The sequence below is a fragment of the Pelophylax lessonae genome (assembly GCF_965119305.1).
Source record: "Pelophylax lessonae genome assembly, chromosome: 11".
NCBI classification, from domain to species: Eukaryota; Metazoa; Chordata; class Amphibia; order Anura; family Ranidae; genus Pelophylax; species Pelophylax lessonae.
Genome location: NC_138778.1, coordinates 224,670,064 through 224,695,908, shown reverse-complemented (window position 1 = coordinate 224,695,908; position 25,845 = coordinate 224,670,064). Strand labels below are relative to the sequence as shown.

At 48.5% G+C, this 25,845-nt stretch overlaps 2 protein-coding genes across 2 annotated transcripts in view; both read left to right on the top strand.

The window, feature by feature from the left end:
- The window catches only part of PARD6B (par-6 family cell polarity regulator beta), a 76,587-nt gene extending 55,140 nt beyond the window's left edge, over positions 1-21,447 (top strand). The window contains exon 3 of the mRNA XM_082272204.1: positions 20,026-21,447. Coding sequence (XP_082128330.1) covers positions 20,026-20,864 — 839 coding nt within the window. The 3' untranslated portion in view covers positions 20,865-21,447. The remainder of the gene's footprint in view (positions 1-20,025) is intronic.
- BCAS4 (breast carcinoma amplified sequence 4) overlaps positions 1-25,845 on the top strand; it is a 1,047,728-nt gene that overhangs the window by 765,522 nt on the left and 256,361 nt on the right. The gene's annotated exons all lie outside the window — the stretch shown is intronic.

Genomic DNA, 25,845 nt, shown 5'->3' with positions numbered 1-25,845 from the left:
GTTTGCGCAAAAGTTATAGCGTTTACAAACTACAGGAATAGATTTTTGTACTTTTTATTTATTTTTTGTTTTTATTTAGTAATGGAGGCGATCTGCGATTTTTAGCAGGACTGCGACATTGCGGCGTACAGATCGGACCCCTAACTCAGGGTTTCTCAACTCCGGTCCTCAGGGCACACTAACAGGCCAGGTTTGCAAAAAAACTGAAATACATCCCAGGTGATATCATTTGCTGCTCAGTGATTGCAGTATTCTAGTCTGCATCTCCCCAAGGTAATACTTAAAATCTGGCCTGTTAGTGTGCCCTGAGGACCGGAGTTGAGAAACGCTGCCCTAACTGACATTGTTGACACTTTTTGGGGACCAGTGACATTGCTACAGTAATCAGTGCTAAATAATATGCACTGTTATTGTATAAATGACACTGGCAGGGAAGGGGTTAATACTGGGGTTGATCAAGGGGGTAAATGTAAGCCTAAGACCCCGTTCACACTGGGGCGACCTGTCAGGCGACCTGGTCGCCTGACAGGTCGCCTGCCATAGAGAAGCTGTGGACCCGTTCTAATAGGAGCGACACAAGTCGCTCCGACTTAGAAAAAGGGTCCGGAGCTTCTTTGGGGCGACCTGGAGCGACCTGCATTGACTTCAATGATATGAAGTCCGTGCCGGCCGCTCCGAGGTCGCGGTGCGAGCTGCGCACCGCGACCTGTGAGGTCGCCCCGGCAAGTAGCGTCGCCCCAGTGTGACTGTGGTCTGAATGTGCTTGCTAACTGTGGGGGGTGGGGGGGCTCTGTAAAAGGCACAGAGATCGGTGATTCAGCTTAGCTCTCTCTGTGTCTGTCTGACAGGAGAGCCGTTTGCTTTGTTTACATGGGCAGGTGGCTCTCCTGTCAGTTTCTCTGAAGACTGCAGGAGGCTGGCGGTAATTGAGCCTTCTCCTCCCACAGTCTAATCCAGCCATACAGATTGTATGGCTGAATTTGCATCGGATTTGGACACATAAAGCACAGGACCCTTTTTTGGGGTCCGCAGCAGAATCCGATCTTATGGTAGTTCACACCTATGCGATCCGATTCATGTCCGAACTGACAGTTCGCAGTGCGATATGCAAACTGGTCTGGGGGTGTCGTTAACTTTGTATTGACACCCCCCCCCCCCCCCCAGCGATTTGCATATGGCAGTGTGAACCGACTGCGAGTTGAATGTGATGCGGGAACCCGCAGTTGATTTCCAGGGTTCCCGCATCGCATATATATGAGCCGGCACTTGTACTGGAGCTTGTTTCTTGTTTTGCAATGCTTTTTTTACACAATATGAACCATGAAAACAAACACTACGATGCATGAAAAGTGATCAAAGATGGAACTGGTTGTGTGGTCAGCAGCAATGTGAAAGGGCCTAGAAGGAAGCAGCGATGGGGTTTGAAGTCGCCATCACACTCTGTAACGTTGTCCATGTAACGTGTTTTGCACCGAATGTCTTCCCCAGGAGATGGGAGGATGGGTTGGAATGGAATGTTTGTTTCAGACCTGCGTGTCCAGAGATGAATAAAGCATGAGAATCGGGCTCTGCAGGTGCTCCTATTCTCCTCCATCACAGAAACCTTATCCTCCATGTCTGATCACTTTTACTCACAGAAGACCAGCGGGTTTCTAATTCACAATCTCTCCTAACAATACATTGGTATGTCTGTGAAGGTTCTTTATCCAGGCTGTGGTGTATCTAGTAGTCTAAGGGCCCATTAACACTAGGATCTGCATGTGAATCGCACAGGAACGCTGTGCAATTCCTGTGCGCTTCACATGCAGTTTTGTGCAGGGCGATTTCTGCCCATTTTGAATTTGCTGAAATCGCATTGCACCAAAAGTAATGCATGCACTACTTTTTTTTTTTAACGCACAACAACCGGATCGCATGGTACTTTTGTACCATGAGATCCGGTGCGGGAAAACGTGCTCCGTTGGTGACCTCCATTCAAGGGGCCTTTAACTTTGCACTGACCGTAGCAGATTGCAAGAGTAGTGTGATTGGGATGCAGTGTGGGTAGCCGCACAGGAATGAGGCTTTCCCGCACTGCATTCTAATGTAAATGGGCCATTAAAATGTTACTAAACACTATATCTGGTCTCCCCAGGAGCCAGCATTCACTATATCTGGTCTCCCCAGGAGCCGGCAGTCACTATATCTGGTCTCCCCAGGAGCCAGCATTCACTATATCTGGTCTCCCCAGGAGCCAGCATTCACTATATCTGGTCTCCCCAGGAGCCAGCATTCACTATATCTGGTCTCCCCAGGAGCCTGCAGTCACTATATCTGGTCTCCCCAGGAGCCGGCATTTACTATATCTGGTCTCCCCAGGACTCTGCAGTCACTATATCTGGTCTCCCCAGGAGCCTGCAGTCACTATATCTGGTCTCCCCAGGAGCCTGCAGTCACTATATCTAATCTCCCCAGGACTCTGCATTCACTATATCTGGTCTCCCCAGGAGCCTGCAGTCACTATATCTGGTCTCCCCAGGAGCCGGCATTTACTATATCTGGTCTCCCCAGGACTCTGCAGTCACTATATCTGGTCTCCCCAGGAGCCTGCAGTCACTATATCTGGTCTCCCCAGGAGCCTGCAGTCACTATATCTAATCTCCCCAGGACTCTGCATTCACTATATCTGGTCTCCCCAGGAGCCTGCAGTCACTATATCTGGTCTCCCCAGGAGCCTGCATTCATATATCTAATCTCCCCAGGAGCCTGCATTCACTATATCTGGTCTCTCCAGGAGCCTGCATTCACTATATCTGATCTCCCCAGGAGCCTGCATTCACTATATATCTGGTCTCCCCAGGAGCCGGCATTCACTATATATCTGGTCTCCCCAGGAGCCGGCATTCACTATATATTTGGTCTCCCCAGGAGCCGGCATTCACTATATCTGGTCTCCCCAGGAGCCGGCATTCACTATATCTGGTCTCCCCAGGAGACGGCATTCACTATATCCGGTCTCCCCAGGACTCTGCATTCACTATATCTGGTCTCCCCAGGACTCTGCATTCACTATATCTGGTCTCCCCAGGGCTCTGCATTCACTATATCTGGTCTCCCCAGGACTCTGCATTCACTATATCTGGTCTCCCCAGGACTCTGCATTCACTATATCTGGTCTCCCCAGGACTCTGCATTCACTATATCTGGTCTCCCCAGGACTCTGCATTCACTATATCTGGTCTCCCCAGGAGCCTGCAGTTTTGCGACAAAGCGTTGTCACCCTGTAGCAGGAAGTGGCTGACCTTCAAGACCGCATTCATGATAGACTGAAGGGGGGTAGCCTGTGTAGATGTAGGCCTATGAGAAGAGGGTTGCAGTAGTCAAGGCAAAAGATAACAAGGGCTTGAATGATGGAAACCTATTCACCCTAATCAGGGGCGTACGTGCAGGGGTCCCCATTGTGACCTGCCCCCCCCCCCCGTACAACTTGATAGGAGGGTGGCATCATGTAGAAGAACGGATTCCTCTATGTGGCCGCTGAATGCCCACTTGTTGTCCTCTCCCTCCTGCAGACATTCAGTTGCTGCAGGAGGGAGAGGACGACTAGGGGAAAAAGGGAAATAGAGGGCATCAGTTCCTCCACTGGCCCCCCGCAGTGCTGCCGGGTTTCCCCCTCTCGCTGGGGAATCTATCAGATTTAGGAGTGTGGAAGGGGGATTGATAAAAAATAAAATATAATAAATTAATGTATTATATTAATAAATATAGTTATTTATAATATATATATATATATCTCTATTCCTGTTCATTCATTCTGTGCTGCGGAGGCCGCATAGAAAGGGACTTATGGATCTGTCCCATTCTCTGTCTCAAAAGTGAGACATTGGGGATCTGTTTAGACCCCTAATATTTTACCAAAGCCTATCCCCTATCCCCCCCCCCCCCCCCTCTACAAGGGTCCTTAAAAAAAAAAAATGTGAAGGTTAATAAAAAAATAGTAAAAAATGTAATTAAATGAATGGTAGAAAAACAACAAAAATAAAAAACTGACACCAGTGGAGAAGCTACCAGGGTTGCAAAGGTCGCACTTGCAACCGGTCTCACAATGGAAGTAAAGGGCCCTGGAGTCAGTAGGAAGGGCCCCAGTCGGGGATCAGGGAGGGTCCTTCAGGGTTTGTTGCATCGGGGCCCTGAAGGTTCTGGTTACGCCTCTGACCATAAATGAAAATCTCTTAAACCAACTTTGAATGTCGTCCCCCCCCCCCCCCTTGTGTTGAATATCCCTCCATAACTTCATCCTTTACTGGCATCTGAATTCATCCCCAGCCGGAACGTTTTGGTTATACATTTATATATATATATATGCTGAGATTGAAGATTGAGAACGAGGAACTTCCACCATCTTCACCCCCCGTCGTCTCAAAGTTGCCGGTTCTCTTCATCTTCGACTTTCCCTCGAAGTTGTACTTCCATTCCTTGCTGACTCTGAAGTTTAAAACATATTAACCAGCCGTGCAGAGTTGGGAGGCGCTGACTCTCTGATTATTTTCTGTCATTCATAGGCTGTGTTTGGGATCTGTGCCAGAGGCCCTTGTGCTCTGTTCTTGTAATCATTAGTCAGGGAAGGGGGACACAAGTGGCTTTTGTTCCCGGTGTGTGTTAAATTCACTGCAGAATTCACCACCGACTACTTTTTTCCTGCAGCTCCAGGTTCTCGTTTTCTTACTGCAAGGAGCTGTCTGCTGGGACTTAGGATAAATGTCGCTGGTAAAACCGAAGTGCGGGCTGGTTAATATACTCATGCAGTGTGCCTCACCCCCCCCCCCCCCCCCCACACATTGCATGGGTTACATGGGTGGAAACAATAGGTTCAAATTTTTATCGTATTTCTTGCCCCCCTCCCATCAGCTAGCTCTCTCCTCTGCTTTTACAAGCTCCAGAATGTGGGCAGGCCTTCCCAACATTACCCACAACCCCCCATGATACAGTGCAGGACTGCTGGCCTTGGATCAGCCAGGTAGTAAAGGAAAGGAAAGCAGTTTTGGGGGACGGGGTGTGTCTAAACCCAAGAGCAAAAAACGGATAGTATGGCAGCTCACCGTTCCTTAGGCTCCATTCACACTTTTACGACTCCAACATTGCACCCACTTCGGGGTGCAACTTTGATACGACTTTGGATTTGACCAGTGATGATGGACAACTGTTGCACACAAGTTGCATTGTAACTTTTGATGTCTATGGCCCTCAATGCACATGTAAGTCGGACCAGGGGTGTAACTACAGGGGTTGCAATTGCTACCGGGGCCCCATGCTCCAGGGGGCCCGGTAGCAAACCAGTGGGTGAACTTCCAGGATCTCAAAGGTGACACTTGCGACCGGGCCCTGGCATTGCACCACTGTGGGGAGGCCCCAAGATTGCAGGAAGGGGGGCCCACTGCAGAACTTGTGAAAGGATCCTGCTGCGGGACCATAATAAAAGGCCATGCAACGAGAGTAAAGAGCCCCAGGATCAGTGGGAAGAGCCACGGGCTTGAAGGGAAGGGTCCCGGCCAGGGGTCTGGGGGGCCCTTCATGGTTTCTGGCATCGGGGCCCTGAAGGTTCTAGTTACGCCTCCTGAGTCGGACCAAAGAACTGCACAAACTACTTTGAAGTCGCTGCAACTTTAAGTAGCGCATATATGAATAGTTTATTATTGGAAAACTTTGGGAACGACTTGTAATGCAACTTTGTTCAGTGGATGTACTTCATCTGCATATTTAGCGATTTGTTGGGAGTGAATCATAGTGAATATTCAGATTCCTGTTTAAGTCCATTCATAGCGGGTTTGTAAAGTAATTACTGGGTTCCCCAGGCTTGGATTTGATGGATGGTGATGCTGACAGTCATCCAGGCTAGAAGCCGAGGAAGTGGTAAAGGGGGAATAATCGGTGTCTCTGGTATTTCTACGTAATGAATTGTAAGCATTCGGCCCCTTTCACACGGGCGATCCGATCCGCCTATCAGTTTTTCAGACAGACCTGATCGGATGCTCCATGCATCTCTATGGGGCAGCGGGTGTCAGCAGAGACAACCCCCCCCAACGTCCCCAGGGACAAGGGGTATCAGTACTCACCAGTCCAGGAAGCGGGCACCGCTCAGATACGGGAGAACCTCCCTCCCTAAGTGGGGGTGCCGTCAGCCATGGAGGAATGCTGGCAACTTGCGGGCGATATGGGTTGAGACACCCTCAGCAAAGCGCAGCTCCGTGGGCTCGTCCCCATTCGGAGGGGCACTGTCGTTGCGAGGCCTGGGCGTACCAGTAACCTGCGACACTCGTTGGCAGGCTGGGACTCCATAAGGATCTATAACAGGGGCGTAACTACAGGGGTTGCAATCGCTACCGGGCCCCATGCTCCAGGGGGCCCGGTAGCAAACCAGTGGGTGAACTTCCAGGATCTCAAAGGTCACACTTGCGACCGGGCACTGGCATTGCACCACTGTGGGGAGGCCCCAAGATTGCAGGAAGGGGGCCCACTGCAGAACTTGTGAAAGGATCCTGCTGCGGAGCCATGCAACGAGAGTAAAGAGCCCCAGGATCAGTGGGAAGAGCCCCGGGCTTGAAGGGAAGGGCCCCGGCCAGGGGTCTGGGGGGCCCTTCATGGTTTCTTGCATCGGGGCCCTGAAGATTCTAGTTACGCCTCTGAGTCCGAGGCCCAGCTCTGCAGTCACTTGTAGTCCTCCAGGAAGGGAATCCCTGACTAACTAGTGATGGTGAGAGAAAACAAAATCCTATTGTGTAAAGAAGAAAACCTAAGAAAGCCAAGACACTAGGTCTCAGCAGGAAAGACCTATCTCTGCTCCTGACACTAGGCAGCTTCAAACTGAGGTTTATCAGATTGGGTGCTGGATAATGGCTAAGGGATGGCCCCCTAGTGGCGTGCTGAGGTATAAAACCTTATCTGCCTAGCCAAGCTCCTGCAGAGGGCGCCATTACCTATTAGTGAAGGCTAAAACCATCGGGCGGCAACTGTCAGAGGACTCAGAGAAAATAATTTTACGGCAATTTCTTACAAAAATTCTATTTTTCCATCCCTCTGGAGGATTGGATGGGATTGGATGAGCACAGACAGGCGGTCCGTTCTCATCCGTTCTCATCCGATCTCCCCATAGAGAGCAGCGGGGATCTGACAACTCCATCTCTGCACACAGAGCGGAGACCGAGCTGTCATCCGTCTGCTCAGCAGGGATCGGCGGATCCATCCCCCGCTGAGCAGAACGGACTCAGCAAAAAGGACCCTTACTCTCATTTTTCAATCAGTTGCTGAAACAAAAAACATGGCCTCCCCCCAACACTACAGTATCTTGTATTCCTACATCACCCCAAGGTGATGAACCCTGCTGAGATAGACATGCAGAGCAGTAAATAAAGTGATTTGTGTCCCAATCACAGCAGAAAGTAAAATCACATCCAACCTTTTTAAATCTTACAGACGTCAGGCAACCTTCACTTAGCGTCTACCTCCAGACAAGGCCATCGCCGGTGCGGGTGGGGGGTATATATATATTTAATAAGGTGGCCGTTTTATTTGGCTCTGTATAACAGGAGGCATTGTTACTGCGGCAGATAATGGAGTCTCAGGAACTCCCAGCTTGGGATGTACACTTCAATTGTGTATTTGGCAGATGCCCAGCAGGTGCTGACTATTCTGCCATGGTAAAGGGCACATAAGGACAAACCCTTATGCAGCGTGCTTTCTATCTGTGTATAGTATGTTTACTCTACAATATAAATACATCATTTATAAGGCTCCATGTACACGGGACGTTGTTAAAAGTCCCTTTGAATGCTGGAATTTTTTAGGACGTTTGAAACGTCTGTTCAGTCGCGTTTGTACCCGTGTACACCAGGTCGTTTACAGCATTTGCAGGCAGTTGCGTTCCGTTAGAAGCGTTCCTAGCGGTCAAAAAAAATTATTCCCCTTTCAAACTGGCACAAACCGCCGAACGCTCTAAACGCGGGTCATCGCGTTCAGACGCGTTTAGACGCGTTCGGACGCGTTTGTGCGTTTGAAACGCCGGGAAACACACTTTCGAACGCAAATAATTGCGTTCTAAAAAAAGTCCCTGAACGCAACTGCCTGCAAATGACTGTAAACGACCTGGTGTACATGGACAGATAAGATAAAATGTAGATGGGTTCAGGGGCTTCTGAAAAAAATGCCCAACTGCTCCTAAACGGCCATTTCCAGCGTCCCGTGTACATGGAGCCTAAGGATGGGGTCAGTATATGGCCTCATTCGTCAGCCCGGGTTTGGGTACAATTCTTTACTTCTTTTTTCTTTCCATTTTTGTGTGTGTTTGCTTCTTTCTCCTCCTTCCCTTTTTGTGTTTTTGCTCTTTTGTTCTTTTTTTTTTCTGTTCTTGATTTCCCCCCCCCCTTTTTTTTTTTGTGCTTTGCTCCTCCCCCTTTTTTGTGTTTTGCTCCTTTTTTGTGTTTTGATCTCTTCCCCCCTTTTTGTGTTTGATCTTTTTTTTCCCCCCCTTTTTTGTGCTTTGCTCCTTCCCCCCCCCCCATTTTTTGTGTTTTGCTACTTGCTCCCCCCCCTTTTTTGTGTTTTGCTACTCCCCCCCCCCCTTTTTTGTGTTCTGCTACTCCCCCCCCCCCCCCTTTTTTGTGTTTTGCTCCCCCCCTTTCGTGTTTTGCTCCCCCCCCCCTTTTTTGTGTTTTGCTCTTCCCCCTTTTTGTGTTTTGCTCCCCCCTTTTTTGTGTTTTGCTCCCCCCCTTTTTTGTGTTTTGCTCCCCCCTTTTGTGTTTTGCTCCCCCCTTTTTGTGTTTTGCTCCCCCCCTTTTTTGTGTTTTGCTCCCCCCCTTTTTTGTGTTTTGCTCCCCCCCTTTTTTGTGTTTTGCTCCCCCCCCTTTTTTGTGTTTTGCTCCCCCCCTTTTTTGTGTTTTGCTCCCCCCCCCTTTTTTGTGTTTTGCTCCCCCCCCCCTTTTTTTGTGTTTTGCTCCCCCCCCTTTTTTTGTGTTTTGCTTCCCCCCCCCCCTTTTTTGTGTTTTGCTTCCCCCCCCCCCTTTTTTTGTGTTTTGCTTCCCCCCCCTTTTTTTGTGTTCTGCTCCTCTCCCCCCCCCCTTTTTCGTGCTTTGCTCCTCCCCCCCTTTTTTGTGGTTTGCTCCCCCCCTTTTTTGTGGTTTGCTCCTCCCCCCCCTTTTTTGTGGTTTGCTCCTCCCCCCCCCCCTTTTTGTGGTTTGCCCCTCCCCCCCCCCCTTTTTTTGTGTTTTGCTCCTTCAACCCCCCCCCCCCCCCCCCCCACACACACCCTTTTGTGTTTTGCTCCTTTTTTTTTTTTTTTTTCCTAGAAGTGATGTCAACCGTGCTGCATTAGCCTCAACGCGTTTTGCAATAGACATTGTTCATCAGGAAGCTTGTGCATTCAGCAAATTCACATTTTTGTCAAAAAGAAACTCCAGTAAAACGTCACCCTGCTCCTTCCCCCGCTCTCCTCCCTTCCTTACTTCCAACTCGCTGACAGCTTCTGCCGGCTCAGCCTGAACTTCCCGTGCCAATAGAGAACAATAATACCCCAAATGGGACTTTGAGGGTAGACTAAAAGAGTAGTAAAGCAGTGTAACAGAAGTATATTTAAAAAAAAAAAAAAACCTTTTAACAATCATAAAACATGACCATGTGGTCAAATGCAATGCTGTCTGTCATCAGCTCGCATTGTTCCAGCTACCTTATGTGAACATTTCATGCAAATAGAGAGGGGGGGGGGGGTTGTTTATGTACTCTTTAACACTTTGTCCTAAGGTGACCGCATCCTCCAGAGATAATGTACTGTGAGTGAGCGTTGTTATCCCAGGACAAGAAGTGTTACTGGCAGGATCACCAGGTGAAAATAAAGGAAAAGCCAGAAAAAATAATGCAGCCACCACATCCAAGGCCTGAAATATATTACATTGTTTTGTTTTTATGTTGGGGGAGGGAGGTGTTGACTTTTTATCTACATAAGGCCCCATGCACACAGGGCGTTTTTGCAGCTGCTGTTAGGAGCGTCAGACGTCTTTTTTTTTTTTTTTTTTTTTTTTTTTTTTTTGCAGCTTAAAAAATGCATCTTCGTGTTATTCTATGGCCTCATGTACACACAGGCTTTTAGAAGTGGCATTGGCGTTTTTAAGCTGCAAAAAAACCCAGGGCCAGTGCGTTCAGGAGCTGCAGCGTTAAGCTGTAAAAACGCCCAACGCTGCTAAACGCGGCTTAACGCTGTATATCGGCTTTTAGCAGCGTCAGGCGTTTATTAAAATGTGAAAAATGAAAAATGTGATTGGTCACAAATAGAAGAGGGTTGTGTTTATTTAAAAACGCTGCTAAGCGCCGACGCGCCTAAACGCGCATTGACGCCAATGCAAAATGCTGCTAAAGGTGCATTTTTGACACCGCTTTTTTCTTGGCATCAGAAATAGCTTTGCGGCTCGTTTTTTCTGACGCCTTGTGTGCACGGGGCCTTAATGTGGTATGTATTTTTTTTTTTATTTAATCAAACTTAAAGGGTAATTTTTGATAAATACTAGAGAAGGGAGAGTTGAGAATATGTATATGAAGGTTTTAGAGCTGGAAGTGGTTAATAACTTTTTTCATGAAAGAATTTGACAAGATAGAATATTTGCAGATGTCAGTCCTTGGGGCAATGCTACTTTCCTGGCCTGTAGACAGTAGTGGCGTCACATGGAGCCCTGCAGCTGGGCGAGGAGGAAGTGTTTTGTGTGCAGGGTGTGTGTGTGTGTATATATATATATATATATATATATATATATATATATATATATATATAGAGCCATGCATTGTACGCCGTTCAACCTGCGTTCCGGGTTTGTCCTACCAAACATCTGAGGTGGACTTTATTCTCATTCACAGCCGTGTTCTGCCACCCAGACGAAGGTTGTGCATCTCCAGAAAACACGAATACTGAGGAGGAATTGCTGCATATTCTGATATAAATGTGGAAATATTGGCTCCATTTTTATGTGTCGTTGAAAGTAAAATGAGATTTGGGAGGATTTTCTTATTCTTTGGTAAATACGTTGATTAGCACATTCACAATAGTTGGATAGTTTACAAAGTTCACCTCCAACCTTTTATAGCGTTTACTTCTGTTGTCTTGGATACAAAGTGCAAACTTTATTTGACTTGAATTACTTTTTATAATGTGATAATTATAGATTACACTTTGTCCCGCTGCAGATAACTGTAATTAGAATTTGTTTCCGCAGAGCAATTTGTTGTCACAATAGGCTGGTGTCTGTAGCTGCCTTGTGTTTAGCCCAGCGTGTGCTTCAATGTCAGGGTGCTGCTTCTGTTGCTTTTGCAGTGGGGCTGCGGGGGGGGGTGGGGGTTGCTTTTGCAGTGGTGGGGCTGCGGGGGGGGGGCTGTTGCTTTTGCAGTGGTGGGGCTGCGGGGAGGGGGTTGCTTTTGCAGTGGTGGGGCTGCGGGGAGGGGGTTGCTTTTGCAGTGGTGGGGCTGCGGGGGGGGTTGCTTTTGCAGTGGTGGGGCTGCGGGGGGGGGGGGGGGGCGGTTGCTTTTGCAGTGGTGGGGCTGCGGGGGGGGGGGGGGGGGTTTCTTTTGCAGTGGTGGGGCTGCGGGGGGGGGGGGGCGGTTGCTTTTGCAGTGGTGGGGCTGCGGGGGGGGGGGGGCGGTTGCTTTTGCAGTGGTGGGGCTGCGGGGGGGGTTGCTTTTGCAGTGGTGGGGCTGCGGGGGGGGTTGCTTTTGCAGTGGTGGGGCTGCGGGGGGGGGGGGGCGGTTGCTTTTGCAGTGGTGGGGCTGCGGGGGGGGGGGGAGGCGGTTGCTTTTGCAGTGGGGCTGCGGGGGGGGAGGTGGTTGCTTTTGCAGTGGGGCTGTTGGGGGGGGGGGGGGGTTGTTGCTTTTGCAGTGGGTGGGGGGGTTGTTGCTTTTGCAGTGGGGCTGCAAGGGGGGGGGTTGGGTGAAACCATTGCAGTGGGGCTGCAGGGGTGATGCTCCTTTATTTGAGGTAGCCAGTTCTTGACCGACTTACTTGATGCTCGTCCTGAACTGGAGATGGGAGCGGATGCTGACATTGAACTTATACCCCATGAACTTGCCTTGGCTTTTATATGTTTATTGTAGAGGTATCTATATAGCACCGTCAATTTATACAGCACTTTACATATATATATTACATTCACATCAGTCCCTGCCCTCAGTGAGCTTACAGTTTAGGCTCCCCAACTCACATTCATACATACACATACTAGAGCCGTTAGGAGCCAATTAAAGTGGAAGTAAACTCCCATCTTCAAATTTTACCTAGAATAAGAGCTCTTTCACACAGTCCATCCATCAGACGGACTCCGTTTATCTCAGCGGGGGATCGATCCGCCGATCCCCCGCTGAGCAGGAGGGTGACAGCTGTTCTCCGCTGTCGGGTCCCCATGCATCTCTATGGGGGAATTGGATGGGAGTGGACCGTCTCTCCGTTCTCATCCGATCCGATTCTCTGGACGGATGGAAAATAGGGTTTCCATCAGTCCAGATTTGACGGATCGGATTGGATGCCTCCCCTGACATCCGATGCCCCATAGAGATGCATGGTGTATCCGTTCAGATCCGCCAACAAACAGACAGGCGGATCTGAACGGTCTGCCTGTGTGAAAGGGCCCTAAGGCTTACCTATATTTAGTGTAAATCTCTCCTAAACGTGCACTGTTTAGGGGATATTTACTATATATGCAGCCAGTGACATCACTGGCGCATGCGCTCTAAAGAAACGATCACCTGGGCACAGAGCCCTGTGCTATACGGCATGTGCGCAGGAGTGACGTCATCGCGGCTCCGGACAGTCAGAGCAGGAGTGCAGGAATCCGGGAGCAAGATGGGTAAAGATGGGAGCGCCTGCAGCTCTGACATCTTGGCACTGGAGGGGCTTCGCTTTAAGGTAAGTATAGCCTGATGTGGTAGTATGCATAGTTACATAGTTAGTAAGGTTGAAAAAAGACATCAGTCCATCCAGTTCAACCTATGAATGCGTGTGTGTGTTTGCTTTTAACCGTACATTGTATACCCCTGTATGTTGTACATTGTATACCCCTGTATGTTGTACATTGTATACCCCTGTATGTTGTACATTGTATACCCCTGTATGTTGTGGTCTTTAAGGTGCCCATCTAATAGTTTTTTGAAACTATCGATGCTCCCTGCTGATACGACTGCTTGTGGAAGAGAATTCCACATCCTTACCGCTCTTACAGTGAAGAACCCCTTACGCATTTTAAGGTTAAACCGCCTTTCCTCTAGTTTTAGTGAGTGGCCACGTGTCTTATTGTACCTCCTTTCTCTGAATAGTTTGTTCCTTATGCTCGGGTCACCAGTACAGTATTTGTACATTGATATCATATCCCCCCTCAATCATCTCTTCTCCAGAGAGAATAATTTCAGTGCTTGTAGTCTTTCCTCATAGCTGATGTCCTCCATCCTAATTATTTTTGTTGCCCTTCTCTGGACTCTCTCCAGTTCCAGCACATCCTTCCTGAGGACCGGTGCCCAGAACTGGACAGCATACTCCAGATGTGGCCGGACCAGAGTCTTGTAGAGAGGGAGAATAATCTCTTTATTTCTGGAGTGAATCCCTTTTTTTATACATCCCAGTATGCAATGCATACTAGCATGTTATGACATTACCTTGCAGGGTACCAAAAAAAAAAAGGTAGTGCCGTGCTTGGGATTCAAAACCGACGACCTCAAGAAGTGCTAACCACTTAGCCAATGGAGTTGATTCATTAAAAATTAAGGAGAGCAACATCTGGTGCAGCTGTGCATGGTATTCAATCAGCTTCTAACTGCAGTTTGTTCAGTAAAGCTTTGACAAAGAAATCCTGAAAGCTGATTGGTTTCTATGTAGAATTGCACCAGATTTTGCACTCTTCAGCTGTAGAAAACCATCCGTGTCCTTGTAATAGGAAACATCTTCTCTCCCGTGCCCGGTCACATGATCTCTGCCAATGCACCAGATCACTATTGAAGTCGATTTATTGACTGCTCCCTTCAAAATCTGTTCTGGCAAAGACTGTGACCAATACCTTTGCATTAGTCCTGTGACTGGACATCAGAAGGATACTGAACATGTTACCCTTGAATATTGTTTTCCCTAACACTTGACATGGGCAGGAGCATGCTGGGAGTTCTAGTTTTTCAAATGCTGATACCGGATGATTGCTAGTTGCTGGGCTGATATCCAGCTGTAGACATCTGGAGGGATTCCAGTTAATAGCAGGTGGGAGGCGGAGGAGGGGGGGGGGGGGTTTGCTGTCAGATTTCTAGCCAGCGCTGGGAATTTAAGACTTTGAGGAATGTCTGGATCCTGGCACAGTGCTGCACGACCCCAGCTGAGTGGATATTATCAAGCTTGGCCCTCTGAGAAAAAACAGGCCCAGTTACCTGTTCACTAACCATTTACACTTACCCCCCCCCCTCCCCCTTCTGATTCCTGAACCCCACATTCACTTCCTTTTAGTCGTATTTCCAGTATATTGGAGAATTGCCACTTTTCTGTACAGCCTTCTATATGGAACATTTTCCTAGTTGCATGCATGAAAATTTAGTGACCGGTATTTTAGGAGTTGATGTGTAACTAGGTGTGGACTTCTCTTCTCTCCTGGAAGATATTTTAGGCTGTGAAAAGCTCCCCATAAGGTTTCTGTAGCAGCTGATAAACCTCTGTATCTATTTAGTTAGATGTTTTACCGTCTGTTCTTGGGGAAACACCCAACTGCCCTGAACTGTCACTTTCTCACAAGAGCGCTAGTGTGTTTTTTTTTCTGGGGGGGGGGGGGTTGTTTTTTTTAGGGGGGGGGTTGTTTTTTTTTTTTTTAAGTCATATTCTGTGCTCAGATTGTATTCAGCCAGCCTATAAATATTAATATTTATTATACAGGATTTATATAGTGCCAACAGTTTGCCCGGCACTTTACAATATAAAGGAAGAGAGTACAATTTAGAGGTGCGCCAAATGGAAATTTTGCAACCGAAATAGATATTTCTGGATGCACTTGGCTGAAAAACTGAAAATGACAGCTTTATATATAATTGTATTCTATTCGACTTTTTAATTAATATCATGAATTCAAATTAATATGAATTTGTCGGCCAATATTGGCACCTTTTAGCGCAAGGAAAATGTAACCCTTTAAATGCTATGTGTGTCTTCAAACTGGTCTGTTGCGCTTCCTTTGTGGTGTTAAAAATCTTGCTGCATTTTTGGGCCATTAACTACTTCCCGCAAATCGACGTAGCTCTACGTCGGCTGCAATAAGCGGTTGTACCAGGGTGATGTCAGCAGCTAGAGGCATCATCCCGGTACCATTTTATTTTTAGAGGCGATCAATCGTTACCCCAGCGAGCGGAGGGGACGCCCGCCGCCTTCCGCGGCTCTGCCTGGATCCGCTCGATTGAGCCGCTCGATCATTACCCCAGCGAGCGGAGGGGACGCCCGCCGCCTTCTGCGGCTCTGCCTGGGTCTGCTCGATTGAGCTGCTCGATCGTTACCCTAGCGAGCGGAGGGGACGTCCGCCGCCTTCTGCGGCTCTGCCAGGGTCTGCTCGATTGAGCCGCTCGATCGTTACCCCAGCAAGCAGAGGGGACGCCCGCCGCCTTCCGCGGCTCTGCCATGGTCTGCTCGATTGAGCTGCTCGATCATTACCCTAGCGAGCGGAGGGGGGACGCCCGCCGCCTTCTGCGGCTCTGCCTGCATCGGCTCGATCATTACCCCAGCGAGCGGAGGGGACGCCCGCCACCTTCTGCGGCTCTGCCAGGGTCTGCTCGATTGAGCTGCTCGATCGTTACCGCAGCGAGCAGAGGGGACGCCCGCCGCCTTCCGCGGCTCTGCCATGGTCTGCTTGATTGAGCCACTCAATCGTTACCCCAGTGAGCGGAGGGGACGCCCGCCGCCTTCTGCGGCTCTGCCTGGGTCTGCTCGATTGAGCTGCTCGATCGTTACCCTAGCGAGCGGAGGGGACGTCCGCCGCCTTCTGCGGCTCTGCCATGGTCTGCTTGATTGAGCCACTCAATCGTTACCCCAGTGAGCGGAGGGGACGCCCGCCGCCTTCCGCGGCTCTGCCATGGTCTGCTCGATTGAGCTGCTCGATCATTACCCTAGCGAGCGGAGGGGGGACGCCCGCCGCCTTCTGCGGCTCTGCCTGCATCGGCTCGATCATTACCCCAGCGAGCGGAGGGGACGCCCGCCACCTTCTGCGGCTCTGCCAGGGTCTGCTCGATTGAGCTGCTCGATCGTTACCGCAGCGAGCAGAGGGGACGCCCGCCGCCTTCCGCGGCTCTGCCATGGTCTGCTTGATTGAGCCACTCAATCGTTACCCCAGTGAGCGGAGGGGACGCCCGCCGCCTTCTGCGGCTCTGCCTGGGTCTGCTCGATTGAGCTGCTCGATCGTTACCCTAGCGAGCGGAGGGGACGTCCGCCGCCTTCTGCGGCTCTGCCAGGGTCTGCTCGATTGAGCCGCTCGATCGTTACCCCAGCGAGCGGGAGGGGATGCCCGCCGCCTTCCGCGGCTCTTCCTGGGTCCGCTCGATTGAGCCGATCGATCGTTACCCCAGCGAGCGGGAGGGGACGCCCGCCGCCTTCCGCGGCTCTGCCTGGGTCTGCTCGATTGAGGCGCTTGATCGTTACCCTAGTGAGCGGGAGGGGACGCCTTCCGCCACTCTGCATGGGTCCGCTCAATTAAGCAGCTCGATCGTTACCCCAGCGAGCGAGAGGGGACCCTCCCGCGGCCCGGGTCTCCCATCCCACGGGGGACCCGAGCAACCAGCCAGCATGTCCGCCAGCTGGTTGGTGTCTTGATCAAAGCTGGATTCGGCTTTGATCGAGTCTCCGATGTTGTAACCCGGAAGCGGCGTCCATGACGTCACGTCGGGGTTACTCGGCGGCTAAAGACGCCGAAATTAAAAAGTGGGACTATTCAAAAATGCAGTTTTTGACATTTTGAATACATTGAAGTGCAAAGGGGGGTTTTGAGGTCTTTTAGACCCCCCCGATCCCTCCATAAAGAGTACCTGTCACTGCATATTGCTGTCACAATGGATGTTTACATTGCTTGTGAAAGCAATAAAAGTGATCAGAATTTTTTTTAAAAAACCTCCTGTGCTATGCGCTCGCCCCCTATTGGCTCACGGGCGAGTGACGTACCGGTACATCACTTTGCCTAGGGGGGTGTGTGGGGGGGGCTGACCGCCGCAGTGTATGTACTTGCGGCAGTCGGCGAGTGGTTAAGTGATGGGATGGACAGAGTGGAGAGATTAGAACCCCCCCCCCCTGACAGGTCTTTATTGCTGTCTGTACCCCCGTTAGGGAGATTCACCCTCTCTATCATGTTGTCTCCTATCGTCAAGAGTGCAGGTGAATTTATTTTGGGTTGTTCTTTGATGGTAGGTTATGGTAGTAACTATAAATATATATGCAGCTACATTTGAAAAAGAATATTTATTTTTTTTTTTTTTGGCTAGTTTTTCCTTCATAAAAAAAGAAATAAAAAGCAGGAGACATCTATTACCATTTACCACCAAATGAAAGCCCAATTTGTCCTTAAAAAAAAAAAAAAAAAAAATGCGATACAATATAACTAAATGTACAAAGTATTTGTGATGATATGTACAGTTATACGTACACATGTCAAAGTTGCAAAATGGTGCTTCGTCATTAACATTTGTTTTACAGTTAGACGTGAAGGGGTTAAGTAATTAAACTTTTAGCTCTTTACATTATTTCATATTTTCATAATGATTCATGAATCTTATCACGTATATAAGATTATTCACATTCCATTAATCAGGCTGACACAAATAGAAACTTTCATACTGAAAGCAGACATTGGATTTTCAATGGAGAGCCTCTCATTCCCATGTATGGCAGTGCCACTCCTGGGTATTGGGAAATTGGTATCCTGGCACAGTTTCGACCGCGAATCAACTCGTGAGCTCACTTTTATTACAGATCCTGAATTCTTCTTGCCTTCCTGAGGCATGACGTCATAGGTAGTTATATAGGGTAAAGGTGATTGCTGATTAATAAGACAGTCATTTGCTAATTATATAACCTGTGTGTATATGTACGGCTGACCTAGATGTCAGTTACAAATAGTCATCGTTAGTGCTGGGTGTGTCCCCTACATTCCTGCGAGGAATCTATGGAAGGACTCATCATGCTGCTGTGTTTACCCTTCTCCACGCCACATTCTGTCTTTCACCATTCTTTCTGCAAGAACAATGACACAGGTGTACAAGGTGCCTGTGTCACCCCTAACAACCTATGGGAATGCAATTGTCATTTTCCCATTGCAGGTTCAATTTAAAAAATACAGAAAAGTATATGTGATCAACTCCACATTTGTTTTTCTTTTCACGCTTTGCCTACCTCTATGTGCCCCCCTCCCTGCCTTCCCTCTATGTGGGCTGCCCTCCCTGCCTCCCTCTATGTGCCCCCCCTCCCTGCCTCCCTCTATGTGGCCTCCTATCTGCCACCCTCTATGTGGCCCCCCTCCCTCTATGTGGCCCCCCTCCCTCTATGTGGCCCCCCTCCCTCTATGTGGCCCCCCTCCCTCTATGTGGCCCCCCTCCCTCTATGTGGCCCCCCTCCCTCTATGTGGCCCCCCTCCCTCTATGTGGCCCCCCCTCCCTCTATGTGGCCCCCCCTCCCTCTATGTGGCCCCCCCTCCCTCTATGTGGCCCCCCCTCCCTCTATGTGGCCCCCCCTCCCTCTATGTGGCCCCCCCTCCCTCTATGTGGCCCCCCCTCCCTCTATGTGGCCCCCCCTCCCTGCCTCCCTCTATGTGGCCCCCCCTCCCTGCCTCCCTCTATGTGGCCCCCCCTCCCTGCCTCCCTCTATGTGGCCCCCCCTCCCTGCCTCCCTCTGTGGCCCCCTCCCTCTGTGGCCCCCCCTCCCTGCCTCCCTCTATGTGGCCTCCCTCTATGTGGCCCCCCCTCCCTGCCTCCCTCTATGTGGCCCTCCCTGCCTCCCTCTATGTGGCCTCCCTCCCTGCCTCCCTCTATGTGGCCCCCCCTCCCTGCCTCCCTCTATGTGGCCCCCCCTCCCTGCCTCCCTCTATGTGGCCCCCCTCCCTGCCTCCCTCTATGTGGCCCCCCTCCCTGCCTCCCTCTATGTGGCCCCCCCCTCCCTGCCTCCCTCTATGTGGCCCCCCCCTCCCTGCCTCCCTCTATGTGGCCCCCCCCTCCCTGCCTCCCTCTATGTGGCCCCCCTCCCTGTGGCCTTTTTTTCCTGCCTCTGCTTTGCTGGCCCTTTTTTCCATGCCTCCCCTTTGTTCCCCCTTTTTTCCATGCCTCCCCTTTGTTCCCCCGTTTTTCCATGCCTCCCCTTTGTTCCCCCGTTTTTCCATGCCTCCCCTTTGTTCCCCCGTTTTTCCATGCCTCCCCTTTGTTCCCCCGTTTTTCCATGCCTCCCCTTTGTTCCCCTGTTTTTCCCTGCCTCCCCTTTGGTCCCCCCCTTTTTTTTTTTTTTTTCCTGCCTCCCTCCCTACTTTCATCTATGTAGCCCCCAATGCCCACTATGACTTTTTTATGTTTATGTACTTTTAATAAAAGTTTCACCTAACACTGCCTTAGCCATAAAACAAACCAAGTGCTGCAAAAGTAACTTTGCGTTACCCTGTAAATACCCTTCGGTGGAAGCTCTTGGAGTTGGTTGAGTCACTGTAAGGCCGCTGCGTTCACCTTCACTTAGATTTGTAGCCAGCGCCAGCTTCATAAATTTAGATTATGGATTGTGTGGTTTTTAAGTAAAACCTGTGACTGTTTATTCCTGGCTGGAGTGATAGTTTACAAGACCGGCTGCCCGTTTTTATTCTCTCCCAAGCTTTTGATAAATCTCGGAGTCCGATGGAGAGATTTCAGGAACCACAGTTTGCCCTATTGATTTTTTTGTTTTCAGGTCACCCATGTTAATTCCTTTTCATAATTTCGATTTTAACGTTTTTATTTTTTCCTTTCAGCCTAAATAACAAATCCTAATATTTCTTTTTTTCTCTCATTTTGCAGAAGAGGCGGACTACAGCGCCTTTGGCACAGATACTTTAACCAAAAAGAAGACTGTCCTTCAAACGGTGCTACGGCCGGACGTCGTCAAAAAGAAGCCCCACCTGGTCATTGGCATGCCGAGTGACTTCAGGCCGGTTTCGTCGATCATTGATGTCGACATCCTTCCCGAAACCCACCGTAGGGTGCGCCTCTACAAACACGGTATGGATAAGCCCCTTGGGTTCTACATCCGAGACGGCTCCAGCGTTAGGGTGACGCCACACGGCTTGGAGAAAGTGCCAGGAATTTTCATCTCTAGAATGGTTCCTGGGGGCCTGGCCCAGAGTACTGGACTGCTAGCCGTTAACGATGAGGTCTTGGAGGTCAATGGCATCGAAGTGTCAGGTAAGAGCCTGGACCAAGTGACCGACATGATGATCGCAAATAGTCACAACCTCATCATAACCGTCAGGCCGGCCAACCAGAGAAATAACGTTGTACGGAACAGCCGGAACTCCGGCAGCTCCGGGCAGTCGACTGACAGCAGCACAAGCATGTATGGAAATGTACAGCCGCAGCACATCATCCAGAACTACCACCCCGAGGAAGAGGAGAGCGATGAGGAGGACATTATTATCGAGGAATCCGGCGAGCCACAGCAGATCCCTAAAGCCGCCCCATCCTCGGAGAGCCTGGATTCCCTCACACATCACGATTCCTACCACGAATTGCCGCAAAACGGATTTATGCCGCCTATCTACAACGTGCACTTATCTGCCAGCAGAGGCAGCCTGGACCTTATTTCCAATGATAATGAGACACGGATCTTAGAAGAAGACGGAACCGTAATCACACTGTGAACGGCGGTCATCGAACCGCCACTTGCACACTTTTTTTTTTTTGTTCTACGATCTGTGTGACATTCTACATGCAAATCATTTTTTTTTTTTTTTAAAAAGAAAATATATTGTATAGTTTATTCCCTCCACTGTAATCTTATTCCAAGCTTACTATTCTATTTTTATGATATGAAGGAAGACAAAAAAAAAAAAAATTTTTTTAAGTGTTCTATGTTTTTACATTCCATAGCCGAACAAAAAAAATATCTTTTGTACAGGGTTCTCAGTCTGGCGATTTATCGGAAAAAGACGCAGCGTCCATGCTCTTTAGAGAATGTAGCCCTTTGTATTTTAGCCGTTTTTAAGCAAATAACCACTTTATTCCCATTTTTATTTGTTTGGCATAGGGGGGTTACTGTGGGGACTGCAAGTCACTGAAGCCACTTCTAATAGCACAGTTACTGTAATAAGCCAATAATTGTAAATTATAATTATGTCTGATTTTTATGTTTTAAACAGTGTAAAGATAGAACAATGATGTCTATTTTGGCATTCCTGAAAATGCAGCCCTAAAAGATTGCATCATTTTTTATTTTATTGGAGAGTACCACTTAATCATTGCTGTATGCAAAAAGGGAAACCTAACTTGGCCCCATAATGAAAGAAAATTTATATAAAATGTATAACCCACTCTTCGAAAAAAAAAAAAAAAAAACATATTTTTGTAGCATATACGTATGCTTCTATAAGGCGCATGTGCACAGATAGGATTATAAGCTTCGGTTCTTCCACATCACAGCTGAGCAAATCTGAATTGGGGGGGGGGGGGGGTTTATTTCTCAGCTTCAATAATGCACTAGGAGCTTCCTTGTGGAAGGAATTGGGGAGATAAGTTGTGATAGTCGGGTACTAGCTGTTCTCCTCCTATTTGACACTTTTCCCCTGCAAGTACCGGCTCGGCACTGCTAGGCCCAGCTCGGCTCAGTTTGCTTTTCCACTGCGTGGTACGAGTCGGCACGTTTCAGCACTGTAACGGCTCTACTCGGCTCGGTTTGCTTTTCCACTGCGTGGTACGAGTCGGCATGTTTCAGCACTGTAAAGGCTCTACTCAGCTCGGTTTGCTTTTCCACTGCGTGGTACGAGTCGGCATGTTTCAGCACTGTAAAGGCTCTACTCGGCTCGGTTTGCTTTTCCACTGCGTGGTACGAGTCGGCACGTTTCAGCACTGTAAAGGCTCTACTCGGCTTGGTTTGCTTTTCCACTGCGTGGTACGAGTCGGCACGTTTCAGCACTGTATAGGCTCTACTCGGCTCGGTTTGCTTTTCCACTGCGTGGTACGAGTCGGCACGTTTCAGCACTGTATAGGCTCTACTCGGCTCGGTTTGCTTTTCCACTGCGTGGTACGAGTCGGAACATTTCAGCACTGTATAGGCTCTACTCGGCTCGGTTTGCGTTTCCACTGCGTGGTACAAGTCGGAACGTTTCAGCACTGTATAGGCTCTAATCGGCTTGGTTTGCTTTTCCACTGCGTGGTACGAGTCGGCACGTTTCAGCACTGTATAGGCTCTACTCGGCTCGGTTTGCTTTTCCACTGCGTGGTACGAGTCGGCACGTTTCAGCACTGTATAGGCTCTACTCGGCTCGGTTTGCTTTTCCACTGCGTGGTACGAGTCGGAACATTTCAGCACTCTATAGGCTCTACTCGGCTCGGTTTGCGTTTCCACTGCGTGGTACAAGTCGGAACGTTTCAGCACTGTATAGGCTCTAATCGGCTCAGTTTGCTTTTCCACTAAAGTAGTAAGTGGGTGGGATTACAACAATTCTCTGACCAATCAGTGGCTAGTAGTGACAAACAAGGCTGCATGCAAAGGATTGTGGGATATGGTATAGGTACGGCCTGCTTGGAACCCCAACCGAGGTGGTGCTGTTTAAGCGAGCCGTACCATGTAGTGGAAAAGCGCCGCTGTACCAAACCGTACCGAACCGTTCTAACACGTACCATGCGGTGGAAAAGGGCCAACCCGAACCGTTCCATGCAGTGGAAAAGCGCCATTAGGGAGTTGGAGCTTCTTGTTTTTAAAGCAATATTCCTAGAGTTAAATTCAAGGTATGTAAAGCCAAAATGTTTTGGGTAGAGAGGGGAAGAGTTAGGACCCCTGCAAGTGTTTCTTTCATCTGGGAGATTACCCTTTACTTCCTGTCCCAGGATCTAAGAGGAAATCTCTCCAAAGTGAGGGGATATCCTCCTGGTTGTCCAGAATCGGTTTCTCTCTTTCTGTGATAACTCAAAAATTGTTGGATTTCCCATCATTTTCTCCTCCAGAGGCAATGGTCATCAAGACTATTAATACCTAGTTATTGTTAAGTCAATAGAAACATGAGAAGTTCTAACACTTCTACACTCCATCCAACGGTAATAGAAAGTTTTGGCTTTACATATGTTGGGTATTAAGGAAAAACTAAAAATACACAGAAATGTTTGAGGGATTCGCTGCAGTGAATATTATGTTTGCAGTTTCTCAATTGGTGTGTTTTTTTTATTTCCTAGCAAAAGCTGAATTTGCTTTTCCTACCAAAAGTGTTACTAAACCCACAACAGTAAAATCAGGCTGTTTGATCCTGTCTTCTCTGATCCTCCCCTTCCACTGTCCCTAATCAATCTCCTAATGGTACAGAGCCTTTGGAAGCACTCGGCACATGCTCAGTTTGGTGTGTATTGCTAGAGAGTTGTTTTTTTTTTTTTTTTTTTTCTTGGAAGGGTGCTTCTGAACAGCACAGGGCCAATCAGCACTGTCCAGGCTGAGGGTCAGGGATCCTGCAGCCTCATAGGCCAGTCAAAGTGGAATGAAAACTCCTCTTACAAGCTTTAACCAGACACAGATAGAAGTCACAAGACTGCTATATACTGCTGATGAGAAAAGGTATTTAGCAGTTTATATTGACTAAAATAATTGCATTTCTGTGTACTGTGGGAGAGCAGATATAGTGACTGCAGGCTCCTGGGGAGACCAGATATAGTGACTGCAGGCTCCTGGGGAGACCAGATATAGTGAATGCAGGCACCTGGGGAGATCAGATATAGTTAATGCAGGGCTCCTGGGGAGACCAGATATAGTGAATGCAGAGTCCGGGGTTTAGTAATACTTTTAGTAGGGTACACACTATAAGAAAATCCGATGAAAAATTCAGTACGAGGTACGATTGTTCAAATTTTGTATAGTGTGTACACAACTTCCGACATTCGATTTAGACTTTCCAAAGGAAAATTTCCGAAGGGATGAATTCCAAAATGTTTTTTCTTGTACGTGAACAGAACTAATGATTTTCTCTTTAATGTGTTCTGTTTTAAGTACGGGTTTTTGTATGAGAAAAATCAGAAATGAAAGACTGTAAATGATCAGAAACGACAACAACAAAAAGGTTGTTCTACGAGAATTTTCTTGGTTCCGACTTGCTGTGAAACCTGGAGGAAAACTGGATGATCATTTGCCTGATTCTCTTCGTGTGCACCCACTTTTAGGCTGCTGGTAGATTTTACATGATAACTGACACTTTTCAATGTGAATTGCACCCATGTGGGGTTTGATTGCTGAGTATCTTCTGCTACTTTCGCTGTGAGGAGCTCTGCTATAGTACAGTGTAGTGAAAGGCTTGCTATGAACAGTGCAAGGGAACCCCCCCCCCTCTTTTTTAATGCAACCACTAGTTTATAAAAACCTGACCATCACACTTATATGGGCTTTTGGATATCTACAAAACCTTGGCCACCCCCACCATTCTTTCTAATTTGCAGATTTCTCAGCTGCTACTCTTCTGTGAAAGCTTTCATAAGATTTTGGAGTGAGTCTGGGGAATTTGTGAGGTCAAGCACTGATGCTGAATGAGATGACCTGGCTCACAACACAAATGGTGTTCAAATTCACCACAAAGGTGTTCAGTAGGGTTGAGGTCAGAGCTCTATGTATGACACTTGAGTTCCTCTACACCAAACTGGTCAAACCATGCCTTTATGGAGCTGGCTTTGTACAAAGAAGACCTGGCTTGCAATTGACATTCCAATTGTATTCAGTAGGGTTAAGATCAAGTCTCTGTGTAGGCAACTCATGGTTTTTATATCCTATTGGTCAAACCATGTCTTTATGGTGCTGGCTTGCAGTTGGCATTCTAATTCATCTCAAAGGTGTTCAGTAGGGTTGAGGTCAGGGCTCTGTGTAGACCACTCTAGTTCCTCTGAAGCAAACTGGTCAAAGCATGTCTTTATGGAGCTGGCTTGCAATTGACATTTCAGTTGTATTAAGTAGGGTTGAGGTCAAGTCTCTCTGTAGGCAACTCATGGTTCTTCACTTCATACTGGTCAAATTATGTCTTTATGGAGCTGGCTTTGAACACAAAAGACTTGGCTGGCAGTTGGCATTCTAATTTCTTCCCAAAGGTATTCAGTAGGGATGAGGTCAGGGCTCTGTGTAGGTGACTCATGGTTTGTCAAACCATATCTTTATAGCTGGCTTTGTATGCAGAAGACTTGGCTTGCAATTGGCTTTCCAGTTCATCACAAAGGTGTTCAGTAGGATTAAGGTTGGAGCTCTGTGCAGGACATTCGAGTTCCTCCACACCAAACTGGTCCGACCATGTTTTCATGGAGCTGGCTTTGTATGCAGAAGACTTGGCTTGCACTTGGCATTTCAATCCATCCCAAAGGTGTTCAGTAAAAGGGTTTAGGCTGGGTTTCTGTGTAGACCACTCTAGTTCCTCCAAAGCAAATTGGTCAAAGCATGTCATTATGGAGCTGGCTTTGTACACAGGGGCACAATCCTATTGGAACCCAGGAGGACCTTTACCACAAGCTTAAGGTTGGGGCTCTGTGCAGGACATTCGAGTTCCTCCACACCAAACTGGTCCGACCATGTTTTAATGGAGCTGGCTTTGTATGCTGAAAACTTGGCTTGCACTTGGCATTTCAATCCATCCCAAAGGTGTTCAGTAGTAGGTTTTACGCTAGGGT